The following is a 19,532-nucleotide window of genomic DNA, read 5'->3' on the forward strand; positions in this document are numbered from 1 at the left end:
ATGAATAATCATTCCAAAAAGTTCATTATTCTATTTTGGCCAGGAATAGCTTCAAATACTTTATCATGCACGCTTATATCTTTTCATTGCATGATTAAGATGGGGACTCACACAGACCTCTCAGAGCTTGGGTTCTTGTGATCACCCAGCTGGTAGCTGACATTCACTTAACACAAGTATTGCAAAAGTTGTTGCAACTGGTTAGAGTAGCAACAGCCATTGCAAAAACGACAGTAATTGAGTTTGATCCTATCAGAATCTATGTACAGCGGCCTCTGTGGATATTGCCATTCCCTCTTTGTCTCCTTCAGCTTGCTCTTACTCTCTCTCTCTCTCTTAATTGGTTGCATACCTTCCTCATCGGGAAGATATTTCTCTTTCATATGCTACAACTTGAACATGAACATGAAATTTGTCAATTGCTCCAGCTGTTCTTGTTCAGCAAGTGCCTTGTAGTGCATGTTCTAGTCGTACATAACTGTACAAGTGTGATAAACCGAACGATGTAATGCTTGTTAATCTTCTTGATTCATCTGTCTTGAAGCATTTTATTTTTGCATGCAATAAAGATATAAGTTACTCGATCTGTATTTTTTATTTCTTATGTTGAAGCATAAGCATGTATGAAACTTCACAAATAAATACTTTTGTTCCTGCTTCAATGAAAATAGCTTCTTTCATCATTCTTTTGCTCTTCTTTTAACAACTTCTCCAATCCACTATATCTTTATGCTCTGTAACACAAAGAAAGGTGCGGCATGAAAGCTACATTTACAGGTTCTGCTTTGAACAGTTAAAAATCCTTGGTATTGATCTGCTACCTCCTATGCCAACCTGCTGGCTGACTGATTCATACAACAATCGTGTATTTGGCCATGGACTGAATTCAGTGACTTTGTTCCAACAGAAAAGCCAGATGCACCTGAAAAGCATTCTCCACAAGAGGTGCAAATAACATTTGAGATACCCGAAGAGAAACCTATTGAAGAACAACCAATTGATGAGAAACCTTTGGAAGAATTTCATGAGAGACATAGGGGACCAGCAGAACTACCGGAAGAACAACCCAGTGAGAGTGATGAACCTGATAGGCAACTTGAAGCACCAACAGAAAAGGAAATAACAATTGAAGTTCCGGAGGAACAATCACCAGAAGAAGCACTTCCTACTAAGAAAGTTCCACTGGAAGACCTTCCTAGAGATGAGCTTCCTGAAGAGGAACATCCCATTGAGGATCATCCTGTAGAAGAGCAACCAGATGACACACTTCCTGCAGAATTCCCTGTGGAGGATAAACCTGAAGACACTTTCCAGGACACTTTGGAACTGACAGTAGATGAGGAGCCAAGACTACCGCAAGAAATTCAAATTACATTTGATATACCTGAAGAGAGACAACCAGATGTGGAAGAACCCATGGAAGAGACTCCAGCTGAAGAGCTACCAGTAACCGAGAAGCCATCAGAGCCCATCACAGAAACAACAGAGGTGGTCATTGAAGAAAAACCTGAACAACCCCAAGAAGTTGAAATCACTTTTGAAGTTCCAGAAGAGAAGCAACCTGAGGAGGTTTTATTGGAGGAACAACCAGAAGATGATAAGCCAGAGGATGCACTGAGAGAGACCACCGAGGTCAGAATTGAAAGAGAACCAGAAGCACCTCAAGAAATAGAAATCACTTTTGAAGTCCCCAAAGATGAAACTGTTCAAGAAACTGTGACAACTACAGTTACAACAATAACAAAAGAAGAGATTCCAGAAAGCAGAGAGACAACAACCGTTTCCATTGAAAAAGGACCAGAGGAACTGATGCCAATAGAGTTTGACATTAAGCCAACTGAAGAGACTCCTAAAGAACATACACCTCATGAAGTATCAGAAAAAGAGCTTTTACCAAAAGAGTCATATCCTGATGTTGAAATTGAGGTCGTGCTGCCGGAAGAGGATACAAAAGGGAGGACTGAAATTTTAATGGAAAAAGAACCAGAACCTCTTGAACCATTTGAAATTACTGTGGATGTCACTGAAGAGAAAAAAGAGGACACTATATTCATAGAACTAGTGCAAGAATTGACTGATGTTACTGTCAATATTGGAGATACAGCCACCTTTACATGTCGAGTGATAGGTTTCCCAAGGCCTACTATCACCTGGTTAATCAATGGTAATCCTTTGAGTGATGATCGATTCATATCTGTGTATGAATTGGATGGAATTTGTACACTTGTAATCACTGAGGTGATTGAAGAAGATGAGACAGTGTATGAGTTGGTTGCCGCAAATGAAGCAGGAACAGTCACGACAGAAGCAGAACTACTCATTCCTGTAGATGGTGAGTCATCTTTTATATACCAAGATGCAGTGATGTTACTATTTAATAGTAAAAAGAAAGTGTACCTTTGATTCTCACATCACTTTTTTCCATATAGTGTATTTTGCTATTCGTGGTATTGTAGCTTTCAAATCGTTCAGATTTGTTTACTTGACATTATCTTTTTCATTTATCTATTTCAAATTACAGTGATATATATTGCGTGAACCTAAGAGATTCGGTTCTATGTAGTCATAAAATGAATAATCATTCCAAAAAGTTCATTATTCTATTTTGGCCAGGAAATGCTTCAAATACTTTATCATGCACGCTTATATCTTTTCATTGCATGATTAAGATGGGGACTCACACAGACCTCTCAAAGCTTGGGTTCTTGTGATCACCCAGCTGGTAGCTGACATTCACTTAACACAAGTATTGCAAAGTTGCTGCAACTGGTTAGAGTAGCAACAGCCATTGCAAAAATTTCAGTTATTGAGTTTGATCCTATCAGAGTCTATGTACAGCGGCCTCTGTGGATATTGCCATTCCCTCTTTGTCTCCTTCAGCTTGCTCTTACTCTCTCTCTCTCTCTGAATTGGTTGCATACCTTCCTCATCGGGAAGATATTTCTCTCTTTCATATGCTACAACTTGAACATGAACATGAAATTTGTCAATTGCTCCAGCTGTTCTTGTTCAGCAAGTGCCTTGTAGTGCATGTTCTAGTCGTACATAACTGTACAAGTGTGATAAACCGAAAGATGTAATGCTTGTTAATCTTCTTGATTCATCTGTCTTGAAGCATTTAATTTTTGCATCCAAATAAAGATATAAGTTACTCGGTCCGTTTTTTTTATTTCTTATGTTGAAGCATAAGCAAGTATGAAACTTCACAAATAAATACTTTTGTTCCTGCTTCAATGAAAATAGCTTCTTTCATCATTCTTTTGCTCTTCTTTTAACAACTTCTCCAATCCATTATATCTTTATGCTCTATAACACAAAGAAAGGTGCAGCATGAAAGCTACATTTACAGGTTCTGCTTTGAACAGTTAAAAATCCTTTGGTATTGATCTGCTACCTCCTATGCCAACCTGCTGGCTGACTGATTCATACAACAATCGTGTATTTGGCCATGGACTGAATTCAGTGACTTTGTTCCAACAGAAAAGCCAGATGCACCTGAAAAGCATTCTCCACAAGAGGTGCAAATAACATTTGAGATACCCGAAGAGAAACCTATTGAAGAACAACCAATTGATGAGAAACCTTTGGAAGAATTTCATGAGAGACATAGGGGACCAGCAGAACTACCGGAAGAACAACCCAGTGAGAGTGATGAACCTGATAGGCAACTTGAAGCACCAACAGAAAAGGAAATAACAATTGAAGTTCCGGAGGAACAATCACCAGAAGAAGCACTTCCTACTAAGAAAGTTCCACTGGAAGACCTTCCTAGAGATGAGCTTCCTGAAGAGGAACATCCCATTGAGGATCATCCTGTAGAAGAGCAACCAGATGACACACTTCCTGCAGAATTCCCTGTGGAGGATAAACCTGAAGACACTTTCCAGGACACTTTGGAACTGACAGTAGATGAGGAGCCAAGACTACCGCAAGAAATTCAAATTACATTTGATATACCTGAAGAGAGCCAACCAGATGTGGAAGAACCCATGGAAGCGACTCCAGCAGAAGGGCTACCAGTAACTGAGAAGCCATCAGAGCCCATCACAGAAACAACAGAGGTGGTCATTGAAGAAAAGCCTGAACAAATACATGAAGTTGAAATCAATTTTGAAGTTCCAGAAGAAACTAAGCCTGAGGAAATTCTCTTGGAGGAACATCCCACGGAAGAGCATCCTGTAGAGGAGCAACCAGAAGAAACACTTCCTGAAGAGTTTCCTGCGGAGGATAAACCTGAAGACACTTTCCAGGACACTTTGGAACTGACAGTAGATGAGGAGCCAAGACTACCGCAAGAAATTCAAATTACATTTGATATACCTGAAGAGAGACAACCAGATGTGGAAGAACCCATGGAAGAGACTCCAGCTGAAGAGCTACCAGTAACCGAGAAGCCATTAGAGCCCATCACAGAAACAACAGAGGTGGTCATTGAAGAAAAACCTGAACAACCCCAAAAAGATGAAATCACTTTTGAAGTTCCAGAAGAAAAGCAACCTGAGGAGGTTTTATTGGAGGAACAACCAGAAGATGATAAGCCAGAGGATGCATTGAGAGAGACCACGGAGGTCAGAATTGAAAGAGAACCAGAAGCACCTCAAGAAATAGAAATCACTTTTGAAGTCCCCAAAGATGAAACTGTTCAAGAAACTGTGACAACTACAGTTACAACAATAACAAAGGAAGAGATTCCAGAAAGCAGAGAGACAACAACTGTTTCCATTGAAAAAGGACCAGAGGAACTGATGCCAATAGAGTTTGACATTAAGCCAACTGAAGAGACTCCTAAAGAACATACACCTCATGAAGTATCAGAGAAGGAGCTTCTACCTAAAGAGTCATATCCTGATGTTGAAATTGAGGTTGGGATGCCGGAAGAGGATACAAAAGGGAGGACTGAAATTTTAATGGAAAAAGAACCAGAACCTCTTGAACCATTTGAAATTACTGTGGATGTCACTGAAGAGAAAGAAGAAGATACTATATTCATAGAACTAGTGCAAGAATTGACTGATGTTACTGTCAATATTGGAGATACAGCCACCTTTACATGTCGAGTGATAGGTTTCCCAAGGCCTACTATCACCTGGTTAATTAATGGTAATCCTTTGAGTGATGATCGATTCATATCTGTGTATGAATTGGATGGAATTTGTACACTTGTAATCACTGAGGTGATTGAAGAAGATGAGACAGTGTATGAGTTGGTTGCAACAAATGAAGCAGGAACAGTCACGACAGAAGCAGAACTACTCATTCCTGTAGATGGTGAGCCATCTTTTATATACCAAGATGCAGTGATGTTACTATTTAATAGTAAAAAGAAAGTGTACCTTTGATTCTCACATCAGTCTTTTCCATATAGTGCACTTTGCTATTCGTGGTATTGTAGCTTTCAAATCGTTCAGATTTGTTTACTTGACATTATCTTTTTCATTTATCTATTTCAAATTACAGTGATATATATTGCTTGAACCTAAGAGATTCAGTTCTATGTAGTCATAAAAATGAATAATCATTCCAAAAAGTTCATTATCCTTTCTTTGGCCAGGAAATGCTTCAAATACTTTATCATTCACGCTTATATCTTTTCATTGCATGATTAAGATGGGGACTCACACAGACCTCTCAAAGCTTGGGTTCTTTCGATCACCCAGCTAGTAGCTGACATTTACTTAACACAAGTATTGCAAAGTTGCTGCAACTGGTTAGAGTAGCAACAGCCATTGCAAAAATTTCAGTTATTGAGTTTGATCCTATCAGAGTCTATGTACAGCGGCCTCTGTGGATATTGCCATTCCCTCTTTGTCTCCTTCAGCTTGCTCTTACTCTCTCTCTCTCTCTCTCTCTGAATTGGTTGCATACCTTCCTCATTGGGAAGATATTTCTCTCTTTCATATGCTACAACATGAACATGAAATTTTTAAATTGCACCAGCTTTGCTCTTGTTCAGCAAGTACCTTGTAGTGTATGTTCTGGTAGTGCATAACTGTACAAGTGTGATGAAGCCAAAATATGTAATGCTTGTTAATCTTCTTGATTCATCCGTCGTGAAGCTTTAAATTTTGCATTCAATAAAGATATAAGTTACTCGGTCTGTTTTTGTTTATTTCTTATGTTGAACCATAAGCAAGTATAAAACTTCACAAAGAAATTCTTTCTTTCCTGCTTCAATGAAAATAGCTTCTTTCATCATTCTTTTGCTCTTCTTTTAACAACTTCTCCAATCCACTATATCTTTTTACTCTGTAACACAAAAAAAGGTGCGGCATGAAAGCTAAATTAACAGGTTCTGCTTTGAACAGTTAAAAATCCTTTGGTATTGATCTGCTACCTCCTATGCCAACCTGCTGGCTGACTGATTCATACAACAATCGTGTATTTGGCCATGGACTGAATTCAGTGACTTTTTTCCAACAGAAAAGCCAGGTGCACCTGAAAAGCATTCTCCACAAGAGGTGCAAATAACATTTGAGATACCCGAAGAGAAACCTATTGAAGAACAACCAATTGATGAGAAACCTTTGGAAGAATTTCATGAGAGACATAGGGGACCAGCAGAACTACCGGAAGAACAACCCAGTGAGAGTGATGAACCTGATAGGCAACTTGAAGCACCAACAGAAAAGGAAATAACAATTGAAGTTCCGGAGGAACAATCACCAGAAGAAGCACTTCCTGCTAAAAAAGTTCCACTGGAAGACCTTCCTAGAGATGAGCTTCCTGAAGAGGAACATCCCATTGAGGATCATCCTGTAGAGGAGCAACCAGATGACACACTTCCTGCAGAATTCCCTGTGGAGGAAAAACCTGAAAAAACTTTCCAGGACACTTTGGAACTGACAGTAGATGAGGAGCCAAGACTACCGCAAGAAATTCAAATTACATTTGATATACCTGAAGAGAGACAACCAGATGTGGAAGAACCCATGGAAGAGACTCCAGCGGAAGAGCTACCAGTAACCGAGAAGCCATCACAGCCCATCACAGAATCAACAGAGGTGGTCATTGAAGAAAAACCTGAACAATCTCATGAAGTTGAAATCACTTTTGAAGTTCCAGAAGAAACTGAACCTGAGGATGTTCTATTGGAAAAACATGCCATGGAAGAGCATCCTGAAGAGCAACCCGAGGGAACACTTCCTGAAGAGTTGCCTGCAGAGGATAAACCTGAAGACACTTTCCAGGATACTTTGGAACTGACAGTAGATGAGAAGCCAAGGCTACCACAAGAAGTTCAAATTACATTTGATGTACATGAAGAGAGCCAACCAGATGTGGAAGAACCCATGAAAGAGATTGCAGTGGAGGAGCTTCCTGAAACTGAGAAGCCATCAGAGCGGATCACAGAAACAACAGAGGTGGTCATTGAAGCAAAACCTGAACAACCCCAAGAAGTTGAAATCACTTTTGAAGTTCCAGAAGAAACTGAACCTGAGGATGTTTTATTGGAGGAACATCCCATGGAAGAGCATCCTGTAGAAGAGCAACCTGGGGGAACACTTCCTGAAGAGTTGCCTGCAGAGGATAAACCTAAAGACACTTTCCAGGATACTTTGGAACTGACAGTAGATGAGAAGCCAAAGCTACCACAAGAAATTCAAATTACATTTGATGTACCTGAAGAGAGCCAACCAGATGTGGAAGAACCCATGGAAGAGACTCCAGTGGAAGAGCTATCAGTAACCGAGAAGCCATCAGAGCCCATCACAGAATCAACAGAGGTGGTCATTGAAGAAAAACCTGAACAATCTCATGAAGTTGCAATCACTTTTGAAGTTCCAGAAGAAACTGAACCTGAGGATGTTCTATTGGAGGAACATCCCATGGAAGAGCATCCTGTAGAAGAACAACCCGAGGGAACACTTCCTGAAGAGTTGCCTGCAGAGGATAAACCTAAAGACACTTTCCAGGATACTTTGGAACTGACAGTAGATGAGAAGCCAAAGCTACCACAAGAAATTCAAATTACATTTGATGTACCTGAAGAGAGCCAACCAGATGTGGAAGAACCCATGGAAGAGACTCCAGTGGAAGAGCTATCAGTAACCGAGAAGCCATCAGAGCCCATCACAGAATCAACAGAGGTGGTCATTGAAGAAAAACCTGAACAATCTCATGAAGTTGCAATCACTTTTGAAGTTCCAGAAGAAACTGAACCTGAGGATGTTCTATTGGAGGAACATCCCATGGAAGAGCATCCTGTAGAAGAACAACCCGAGGGAACACTTCCTGAAGAGTTGCCTACAGAGGATAAACCTGAAGACACTTTCCAGGATACTTTGGAACTGACAGTAGATGAGAAGCCAAGGCTACCACAAGAAGTTCAAATTACATTTGATGAACATGAAGAGAGCCAACCAGATGTGGAAGAACCCATGAAAGAGATTGCAGTGGAGGAGCTTCCTGAAGGTGAGAAGCCATCAGAGCAGATCACAGAAACAACAGAGGTGGTCATTGAAGCAAAACCTGAACAACCCCAAGAAGTTGAAATCAATTTTGAAGTTCCAGAAGAAACTGAACCTGAGGATGTTTTATTGGAGGAACATCCCATGGAAGAGCATCCTGTAGAAGAGCAACCTGAGGGAACACTTCCTGAAGAGTTGCCTGCAGAGGATAAACCTAAAGACACTTTCCAGGATACTTTGGAACTGACAGTAGATGAGAAGCCAAAGCTACCACAAGAAGTTCAAATTACATTTGATGTACCTGAAGAGAGACAACCAGATGTGGAAGAACCCGTGGAAGAGACTCCAGCGGAAGAGCTATCAGTAACCGAGAAGCTATCAGAGCCCATCACAGAATCAACAGAGGTGGTCATTGAAGAAAAACCTGAACAATCTCATGAAGTTGAAATCACTTTTGAAGTTCCAGAAGCAAAGCAACCTGAGGATGTTCTATTGGAGGAACATCCCATGGAAGAGCATCCTGTAGAAGAACAACCCGAGGGAACACTTCCTGAAGAGTTGCCTGCAGAGGATAAACCTGAAGACACTTTCCAGGATACTTTGGAACTGACAGTAGATGAGAAGCCAAGGCTACCACAAGAAGTTCAAATTACATTTGATGTACATGAAGAGAGCCAACCAGATGTGGAAGAACCCATGAAAGAGATTGCAGTGGAGGAGCTTCCTGAAACTGAGAAGCCATCAGAGCGGATCACAGAAACAACAGAGGTGGTCATTGAAGCAAAACCTGAACAACCCCAAGAAGTTGAAATCACTTTTGAAGTTCCAGAAGAAACTGAACCTGAGGATGTTTTATTGGAGGAACATCCCATGGAAGAGCATCCTGTAGAAGAGCAACCTGGGGGAACACTTCCTGAAGAGTTGCCTGCAGAGGATAAACCTAAAGACACTTTCCAGGATACTTTGGAACTGACAGTAGATGAGAAGCCAAAGCTACCACAAGAAGTTCAAATAACATTTGATGTACCTGAAGAGAGCCAACCAGATGTGGAAGAACCCATGGAAGAGATTGCAGTGGAGGAGCTTCCTGAAACTAAGAAGCCATCAGAGCACATCACAGAAACAACAGAGGTGGTCATTGAAGAAAAACCTGAACAACTCCAAGAAGTTGAAATCACTTTTGAAGTTCCAGAAGCAAAGCAACCTGAGGAAGTCCCAATGGAGGAACAACCAGAAGATACCACAGAGGTCAGAATTGAAAGAGAACCAGAAGCACCTCAAGAAATAGAAATTACTTTTGAAGTCCCCAAAGATGAAACTGTTCAAGAAACTGTGACAACTACAGTTACAACAATAACAAAGGAAGAGATTCCAGAAAGGAGAGAAACAACAACTGTTTCCATTGAAGAAGGACCAGAGGAACTGTTGCCAATAGAGTTTGAGATTAAGCCAACTGAAGAGACTCCTAAAGAGCATACACCTCATGAAGTATCAGAGAAGGATCTTTTACCACAAGAGTCATATCCAGATGTTGAAATTGAGGTTGGGATGCCGGAAGAGGATACAAAAGAGAGGACTGAAATTATAATGGAAAAAGAACCAGAACCTCTTGAACCAATCGAAATTACTGTGGATGTCACTGAAGAGAAAGAAGAAGAGACTATATTCATAGAACTAGTACAAGAATTGACTGATGGTACTGTCAATATTGGAGAAACAGCCACCTTTACATGTCGAGTGATAGGTTTCCCAAGGCCTACTATCACCTGGTTAATCAATGGTAATCCTTTGAGTGATGATCGATTCATATCTGTGTATGAATTGGATGGAATTTGTACGCTTGTAATCACTGAGGTGATTGAAGAAGATGAGACAGTGTATGAGTTGGTCGCAACAAATGAAGCAGGAACAGTCACGACAGAGGCAGAACTAATCATTCCTGTAGATGGTAAGTTAAACCATATAATGATGTGCAGAAACGCTTTCTTTGATTCATCAATATTCGACTATGATTTCATGTAGAGTAATTCGAAGATTGCTTTGATACTTTCTTTACTTCTTTAAATGTTTTCTTATGTCACTTCTGTGTGCAAAGAACTTGAGCAGAAAGTGTTCTGAAAGTGTGTTATTCATTACCTTGTGACAAATATAGTCGGAATGCATTGTATATCTTGCCTGAAGTCTTTTCTATGCATGGTTCATGAAGTGATACCTGATAAGAGGCCTCTGTAATCACATGTTATTGTGATAAAGATGACAGAAATTCTGTGAAAAGTTGCTAGAACTGGATGGCCAGAAAAGTATCATTACAAAGATGATAGCGATTGGAATGGTGCTGTGACAGTCATTACATAGAGACTTCTTTGTGAATGTTTTCCATTATTTTCCCTTTCCTTAATCAATATGATACTTCCAGCAAGGAGTGTGTTGTATTTCTCTCTGTAAAAGAATGATATACCTTCTGAATATGATATGCATGACCTTAATGAAATTGTTACTGAGTTTGGCTCATCAGCATGTGTTCTGCTCCATATGATGACACAAATAACAGTTATGTTCCACAAAATGTGATGATGAAACCGTTTCTTCCGACATCAGATGTTGATGAGGTTCAGTTTGATATGCGTGAATCAAAATTTCCAAGATTTCATCAAGTTTTAAATTGTAATGTGAACACATATATCTGCAAGTATTTGAATCCTGGAAACCTTTCCCTATGTGAATAAATTGGCTCTTTTTTAAATGAATTTTTGTTGTTCCTTAACTTTTTCAATCTTGTGTCTTTGGTTTTTAAGTGTTGCAAGTTCAAATGTGTTTGCTTACTTCTTGTAACAAGTATGGCTTTCCTCCACACTTGCTCTGCTATTTCTCATGGAAATGTGTTGGCTGATTGATTGATCAATAGAACATCAGTTTCAATTGTTGGCTATGACACAAGAATATTTTTCTACAGAAAAGTCAAATGTGGCTATGAACCAATATCCACAAGAGGTTCAAATCACTTTTGAGGTGCCCGAAAAGCAGCCAATAACAGTGGAACTTCCAGAAGAGAAGCCCACTGAACAAATCCCCCAAATGACTGAAGATGTTAGAGAGACAATTGAAGCTGTCATTGAAGAAAAACCCCACATGGCCCTTCGAGAGGCTCAAATCACCTTTGCTGTACCTGAGGAGCAACCAATTGAAGTAAATGCAACAGAGGTATATCCAGATAATAAACAGGTTGAAGAAGTCCCTAAAAAGCTGGAGGATGTAAGAGAGACAATTGAGGTAGTGATTAAAGAAAAGCCTGAAGCCCCACAAGAAGTTCAAATCACTTTGGGGGTACTAGGAGAGCACCCAATTGAAGAAATGCCAACAAATGGATATCCAGAAGAGATACTTGTTAAAGAAGCCCCTGAAAAGCCAGAACATGTTAAGGAGACAATTGAAGTTGTCATGGAAAAAAAACCTGAGGCACCACAAGAGGTTGAAAATAGATTTGGTAGGCAGAATTATGCATTCCTTGCAGTCTACCTTTCAGCATCTCACAAGTAATTGTACTTGTTTTAAACAGTAATACCATGTCGCTGTATTTTGTGCATGCCTCTTGCTCTTTTTCATGTTGATACTATTGTCCCTTGTAATGTATATTAAGTACTAGTGCTAACAAACACTCATTTGAATTCAACACATGCTTTGCTTGGTTACTTTTTTCTTTGTGCTGTCTTACTGCTATAAATTTGTGAGACCATTTTCTAAAATGTTAATGATATCGATAGTATGCTCCTCTCCTTATGCTTTCACCTTCCAACCACATGAGTCTCTTCATCTGTTGTATGTTTTAATTAATTTTCTCATGAAGAATATTCTTCTAGGATCAAAAGATGGGCCCACTAGCATCTACACTCATCAGAATGTTGGCGAGCTCGGCATTGCATGTTTGTGAATTTCCTTGCTTGAAGGTATTACATTAATTAAGGCTGAGCTTGAGCTGTTTGTACTGTTACTGGAACGAACAAGACACCCATTTGGGAAAAGGCAGCTGTGTGTACAACAATTGGACTAAACAAGCATTTGTTCATCAGAATGAAATAATGAAAATAGTGGGGCAAGAATTTTGGTAGTGCCGCCCTGGTTGACTGTGGTGTCAATCTACATTACCATTGGTTTGTCACTTCTATGAATCAGTTAATAGAAAGTCTGCACTCCTTGTAATTTATTTTGCAGTGATGAACCTTGTAATGCTGTAGATTTTGTCAGAATGCAATTATATATTAAATTGAGCAATTGTTTCTTCTAAGCAACTCAAACTTGTGCGTTGCAAATTTTTTCTCACCATTTTTGCCTTGTGACTGCTTCCTCTTAAATGTTTTTGGCTTTAGTACATTGTTTCTTATCTGCCTGTGGATGTACCATTTCCCATTTCAAGTAATATTACACATCAGTTTATTTCTTTTGTTTCATTTCTTTGCAGGTATAACATTTTATGCATTAAATTCAATCAATGACCATACTGCTCATTCTCATTTACATGCTGGCAAAATTTCAATCATTACACTTTTGCACTTAATTTCATTCAGTTATTTGCTCTTACATATCATTTAGATGTAGCACCTTACCATACAATTGATCTACTAACTTTCACATGTAGAAACTACTCCTAAAATGATGAAGGAACCTGAGCAAAAGCCCTCAACAACTTTAGAGTCCACTGAAAGTCCTGAAGAAGTAGAGGAACCTTTAAAACCACAACCATCTGAAGAGTCCAAAGACATACCCATAACAACCATTTCAACAACTGAAAAAGAAGTTGTCCAATTAATGGAAATGCCAGATGATTTGCCCAAAGAAGATGTAGAAGAACAAGCGGTCTCTTCAGTTGAGACAATTCCAGTATCATTCCCGGTTGAAAAAGTATTGCAACACACTGATGATGAGAAGTTCACCCTTTTGCCTGAAAAGCCTTCAGATGTTTCAACTCCTTCTGATATACCAGCTCCTGTCGGTGCTGCATCTGTTGAGATTCCACTAGAAAGTGCCCCTGTGCAGACAGAAGAAATTGCTCCAACAAAGGAGACAGTGGAAGTACAGATTCAGCCATCTCTACCAGTGGACAGTCAAGAAGTTATTGATATTACTGTTGGCCATGACACAACTAAGCATGAAGTGAGTCAAGTTGTAATTGATAGGAAGGCACCAGATTCAAAAGAGGTCTCAACATTACTACTTGATCGTGAAGGACAACCACTTGCATTTCCAGAAATAGTTATTGAGGTTCAACATCCAACTGAGGAGGAAGTCACTGTACAACAGTTACCAGTTGTTGAAGAATCGATTGAAGTTATTCCTTCAACAAGTGATGAGTCACCTAAAGAGATTTCTACCATCGAGTTTGGGACCATTCTAGTGGATGAACTGCCATCATTTGTAGTTGATGCAGAGGCCCCTCAAGATGACCATGAACACATTTCTGAATTGTTAATTGCACCTGAAGAAGCTCCACTAGATCAACCGTTGAAATTAGAAGTCCTGGAATTGTCTCCAACAGAAGCTCAAGAACTACCTGTTGAACCTCTTTCAGCTCCCACAACAAAAGAGCAGATCACAGATGAGAGTCCAGGAGACATCCCTACCAGTATCACCATTGTAGCAACTGAACTGCCGCAAGATGTTTTTTCAGCTCCAGAACTAGAGGAAACTTTCCCAGACAAACAGCCAGAAATAACATATGGAATTACTCCAAGTGATGCACATGAACTTCCAGTTGACACTCTACAAGCTCCTTCTACAGAGGAAATATCACCTGATGTGAAACCTGATGACGTCACTGTGACTGTTGCCTCTGAGGCCCAGCAACTTCCTCAGGATGTTTTGCAAACCACTGAGGAAGAGCATGTTGAGCCACAAGACTCTGCAGTGGTGAATTCTATCATTGTAATTCCTCACGTAGCAACGAAACTTCCCCATGTAGATCTTTTAGTAACAAGCAGAGAGGATCAAACATTGTTAGATGAGCCTGAAGAAATATCTGTCAGTGAAAGAAAGGAAGCATCTGAGTTACCACAAGACAGTCTCACAGTCCCAGAACAGAGAGAAACTCTGGTAGAAGAAAAACCAGACACGACAACAGATTTACAACAAGAGGAAAGTGTGGAACTACCTATGGAACATTTGGAATCTGTTAGCAAGGAGGAGCAAATGACACAAGAACAGCCTGGTGATCTGCCACTTAGAGATTCTGCTGCAGCAATGCAGTTGTCACAAGATTTGTTGGAAATTGCACAGCAGGATGAAACTTTCCCAGAACATTATCCAGGAGTGATCACAATTAAGGACAAACCCCTTATAGCTGCAAAAGATAAAGCTCCTGAAATGTTTGAAGTTCCTGCCACAGAAGAACAAGTGGCTGAAACTAAACCAGAGGATATCCCCCAGACTTCCTCTGTTGAGGCAGATGTGATTTTGGATGATGCATTAAGAGCATCTGTCACTGATGAGATAAGTACTATAGACCAACCTGAAGATATCCTTGATATTGGCTCACATGAGGCAACAAAACTTCCTCAGGAGCAGATGACAGCTCCAGAGGAAAAGCAAATATATCCAGAAGAAAGACCTAGCATTACACCTTCTGAACAATTACCAGCTGAAGCAACAGTCCTTCCAGTGGAAGTGCTTTCTACCACAAGTAAAGAGGAACAACAACTAGATGAGAAGCCAGACGATATTGATGGGGTGTTTCAAGAGGAGGCTTCCCCATTAGAGCAGAATATTTTGTTAACACCAGAAAAGCAAGAGACATACCCAGAGGAAAAGGTGCACATTAAATCAGTTGTAATCCTACCATTTGAGGTTGAAAAAATTCCAGGGGAATCACTCTTTGCTCCTGAGAAAGAGGAACAAAGGATCAGGGATCAGCCAGACGTTTTGCCTGTTACAGAAGAAAAGGAGGCAAGAGAACTGCCTCAAGATACATTAATAGCTCCTGAGACACAAGAAATAAGTCCTGAAAGTAAACCTGAAATTACATCCACAGGAGTGATACCTGAGGAGGCAGTCGAATTGCCACTGGATGAACTAAGAGCTCCAAGTAAGGAGGAACATGTGATTGAAGATATGCCACAGGTTACTACAAGCGAAATAATTCCCGGTGAGGCCACAGAAATCCAGGAAGAGGCTTTGAATGCTCCCTACAAACAGGAACAATTAATAGATGATAGACCTGAGCAACTTCCAGAGACTGAGTCCACAAAGGCCATCAAGTTGCCACAAGATTCTCTTAGGGCACCTGGACAAGAACATAAAATTCCACAAGACCAACCAGAGGTAATTACCACAGAAGTAAGTCCATGGTCAGCAGATGAACTCCCTGAAGATGTAGTTGACATTGTAACTATTATGCAGAATGATCTAAAGGAAATGCCAATGGCTCCAGTGGAAGTAACCGACCTTTCTATACCAGTGCAACATGAGGTTGTTGAGACTACTGAAGTGCATGTTGCTCCTGATGCAGAAATTCCTCATGAAATTACTACTTATGAGCTGGGAGAAATCTTGCAAGAGGAAATTCCAGATGAACAAGAACCACAAGATGAAAAGCCTCTTAGTGATATACCAACAGTGAGAGAAGTGGTTGTATCACCAGAGCAACTCAGTCCTGTTGAAACGTCTTTCGAGATGCTGCCAGATTACACCCCAGCAATATCTGAGGTGACATATGTTCCATTAAAGCAAGAAGATGAAGATACTCATGAAAGGTCAACCATAACACTTGCTCAAGAAAGACCTGATGAAGAACTTCCTGAAATTTCATTTAAATTACATAAGCCTAAACCTGAAGAATTCGAGACAGTAGTAGAAGTGAAGCTAAAGCCACAGGAAGAGTCTGCAGCGATTGGAATAGATATTCCTGAAGATGTTGTGCCTATACACAGGACAATAAGTCCCCAAAGAGACTATCCTGAGGAGAAAACAGTCACAGAAACAGTGAATATCACCAGGGATATTGTGGAGGACAAAGAAATTCCAGCCAGGGGAAGGTCAGAGGTAATTATTGCACCAGATGAAGATGATCAACCCCAAAGGCCAAGAGACACAACAGAAGTTGTATTTGATGTTGAGACCCCAAGTAAAACACCAGTCACAATAACCGAGACAGTTACTATTGTGGATACAGAGGAATTCCCAGATGAGGAGCAACCAGAGGAGGAGAGGTCTATTACTGAGGTAGCAATTTTCCATGAAAAGCCAACAAATACCACTGAAATAGAATTTGATGTTAAGAAACCAAGAAGAAAGCCAGAGACTATCACTGAGACAATAACTGTTGTTGAAACAGTAGAGAAAGAAATGCCTCAAGAAGACCAACCAGAGGAAGATCGGTCTATAACTGAAGTTGCCATTCAACATGAGAGGCCAAGTGGAACTACAGAAATAGAATTTGATGTTAAAGAGCCCAAGCAACAACCACAGACTGTGAGTGAGACAACAACAGTCATTGAAACTGTGGAGGAAGAATTTCTTCAAGAGGAACAACCAGATGAGGAAAGGTCAATAACAGAGGTTGCCATTCAGCATGAGAGACCAAGAGATACAACAGAAGTGGAATTTGATGTGCATGAGCCCAAAAGAAGACCTGAAACAATAACAGAGACAGTAACAGTTGTTGAAACAGTGGAAGAGGAATATCCTCAGCGGGAATTACCTGATGAAGAAGAAAGGTCAATAACAGAGGTAGCCATTCAGCATGACAGACCACGAGACACAACTGAAGTAGTACTTGATGTTGAACAGCCTGACAAGAAACCAGAGACATTAACAGAAACCATAACAGTTGTAGAAACGGTTGAAGAGGAATTTGAACAAGTCCCTCAAGATGATGAGAGACCATCTGCAAGAACTGAATTTGTCATTGCCCCAGATAAACCTCAAAGAGATACTGTAGGAGTTGAATTTTTCACACGAAGACCTACAGATGACAAAAAGAGGGTTACCATGACAATAGACACAGAAAGACCAGAGGAAGACTTACCAGAGATAAGTTTCCAGGTCAGAAAGCCTGGCCCAGAGGAGTCAGAGGTGACAATTGGAAGAAAACCAGAAGAACCCAAAAAAGTCAGCGCAATAGAGTTTGCACCAAGATTTACAAAGGAACTTGTAGATCAGACAGTTCCACTGGGAGGCACTACAGAACTGACTGTTGAAGTCACTGCAGCACCTAAACCTGATGTGCAATGGTACCGAAATGGAGTGGAAATATTCCCTTCTGACACAAAAATGATTGAGCTAGAACCTATTGATGATGAAACATTTAGAAGTACTCTCTTTATCAAAGACATTACAGAAGACGATGACACAGAGTTTTCAGTCATTATCACCAACCCTAAGGGCTCAGTTACTTCATATGCAGAGATAACAGTTGAAGGTAAAGAAATGTGCATGGCACACAGCAATTTCATTTCAAATTTCAGTAATACGTCTACTTTTTTTGGTAAATTTGTGTGTCAAAAATAGCTTATACATCTCTGTTTTTTGCAAAAGTGAAAATATTTTATCATCAGAAAGACCCTTTGTACTCAATAGTTTCCTCACTTCAGTGGTTCATATTACATCATACAGTAAAGAAAATGTATTTTGCTAGAGAATTTACACATTTTTAAATTTTTGATCTATACCATGTGCAGTATATTTGACAACTGGCCTACATTACATGCATTATCAGCTGCCAATATCTAGGTTGTAGAACCCCTGGCTACCTTTTCAAGTCCATTTGTTTTTCAGCTCCAGATGAGCCACTACCAGTTATCATTACCGAAACCACAGTGGAAGAGATTGAAACTGTAGAAACTACAACAACCATATCTGAAATTGATGGTCCATACCTTGACATACAGACCACAGAAGAAATTCCATATGACATTGAGGAAACTGCTCAACGTATTGTAGAGCAGGTGGTTCATGATGTCACTACTGAGCTTCGTCAAGGACCTATCTTCATCAGAGAAGTTGTCCCAGTGGTTGAAACAACATTGACTGAAGAAGTCAGGCTCGAATGTCAGGTTACTGGAATACCTCAGCCCACAATAAAGGTACATCATCCTTTATTCTCAAAAAATCTATATTTTCAACAGCTACTGATCAGTTCCCACCATTTACATCTCGCAACTATAAAAAAAAAATTGTAAACTCTTGAACCAGCATCAATTGATAGAAATATCACACATGTTATGAGCATTGCGATATAAACATTGTGCCATTCATGTCTGGTCAGACTCTTAGTAAGAAGTCAAATTTCCATTTATCATTGTTTTACAATTTATTCATGTGGAATTTTATTATTCATTTCAGTGGTATCACAATGAAGAACCCATCCACAGTGACCGTTACATTGTAATAAATTACAATGATGGTATCAGCCACCTGATGATAACTGAAGTAACAGAGGAAGATGTAGGCTATTTCATCTGTGAGGCCATCAATCCACTAGGCAGAGTTACAACCGTTTGCAACATTATCATCAGTGGTACTATTTACCAACCAATTTTGGATATTCTTACGCTAACTGACATGCAAAATACAGTTTTGGATGTTTGCCAGCAGGAAGGAGTGAAAATATTGCCACATAGCATCACAGTGTAGCTTCAGAGTCGTTCATGTGACTAATAACTGTTATGAAGAAAATAACCTTATCGTTCTCTTCCTTCTCTTTAAAACAGTACTAAACGCTGAATGCTTCTAAATTTTTGTTTGAGAGTTTGCACTTTCTTCAATGAGAGTTTGCACTCACTTCAATTTGCACGATCAAAACTTGACAAAGATTTTATTGGTTTCATCTTCTCCCAGATTGCATGAACACTGATGGCAATTTGACTTCTGATGGAAGCACAAGAATCTTCAAGTCAGCTGCACAGTTTTGCTTTAATATTTTTTGGATTGTTGTTCACTTTGGCATGGTTTTAACACTTTTCTTTCTTCTTGTGTTTTTCAGTTTGCATGGCTCCATCTCCAGATACCACACTGTAGACTTGTGGATCATATGCCAATTTTCAGAAATTGGTCGTATTGTCAATTTTGCATGGAATTGTTATTATCAGATAATCTTTCACTGTTCTTTCTTTTAGTTTAATGTTTTGTTCTGTATTG

At 39.8% G+C, this 19,532-nt stretch overlaps 1 protein-coding gene across 50 annotated transcripts in view; it reads left to right on the forward strand.

The window, feature by feature from the left end:
* LOC139964732 (uncharacterized) overlaps positions 1–19,532 on the forward strand; it is a 390,976-nt gene that overhangs the window by 240,457 nt on the left and 130,987 nt on the right. For 46 of the 50 annotated variants that reach the window (XM_071966600.1, XM_071966625.1, XM_071966626.1 and 43 more), the window contains 7 exons: positions 908–2,332; positions 3,481–5,268; positions 6,421–10,356; positions 11,362–11,892; positions 13,042–17,814; positions 18,171–18,478; positions 18,738–18,912. In XM_071966600.1, the coding sequence (XP_071822701.1) occupies positions 908–2,332; positions 3,481–5,268; positions 6,421–10,356; positions 11,362–11,892; positions 13,042–17,814; positions 18,171–18,478; positions 18,738–18,912 (12,936 nt within the window). The remainder of the gene's footprint in view (positions 1–907; positions 2,333–3,480; positions 5,269–6,420; positions 10,357–11,361; positions 11,893–13,041; positions 17,815–18,170; positions 18,479–18,737; positions 18,913–19,532) is intronic. The other 4 variants (XM_071966630.1, XM_071966651.1, XM_071966652.1 and 1 more) reach the window with 4 other exon arrangements.

The sequence above is a fragment of the Apostichopus japonicus genome, chromosome 23 (genome assembly GCF_037975245.1).
Source record: "Apostichopus japonicus isolate 1M-3 chromosome 23, ASM3797524v1, whole genome shotgun sequence".
NCBI lineage: Eukaryota > Metazoa > Echinodermata > Holothuroidea > Aspidochirotida > Stichopodidae > Apostichopus > Apostichopus japonicus.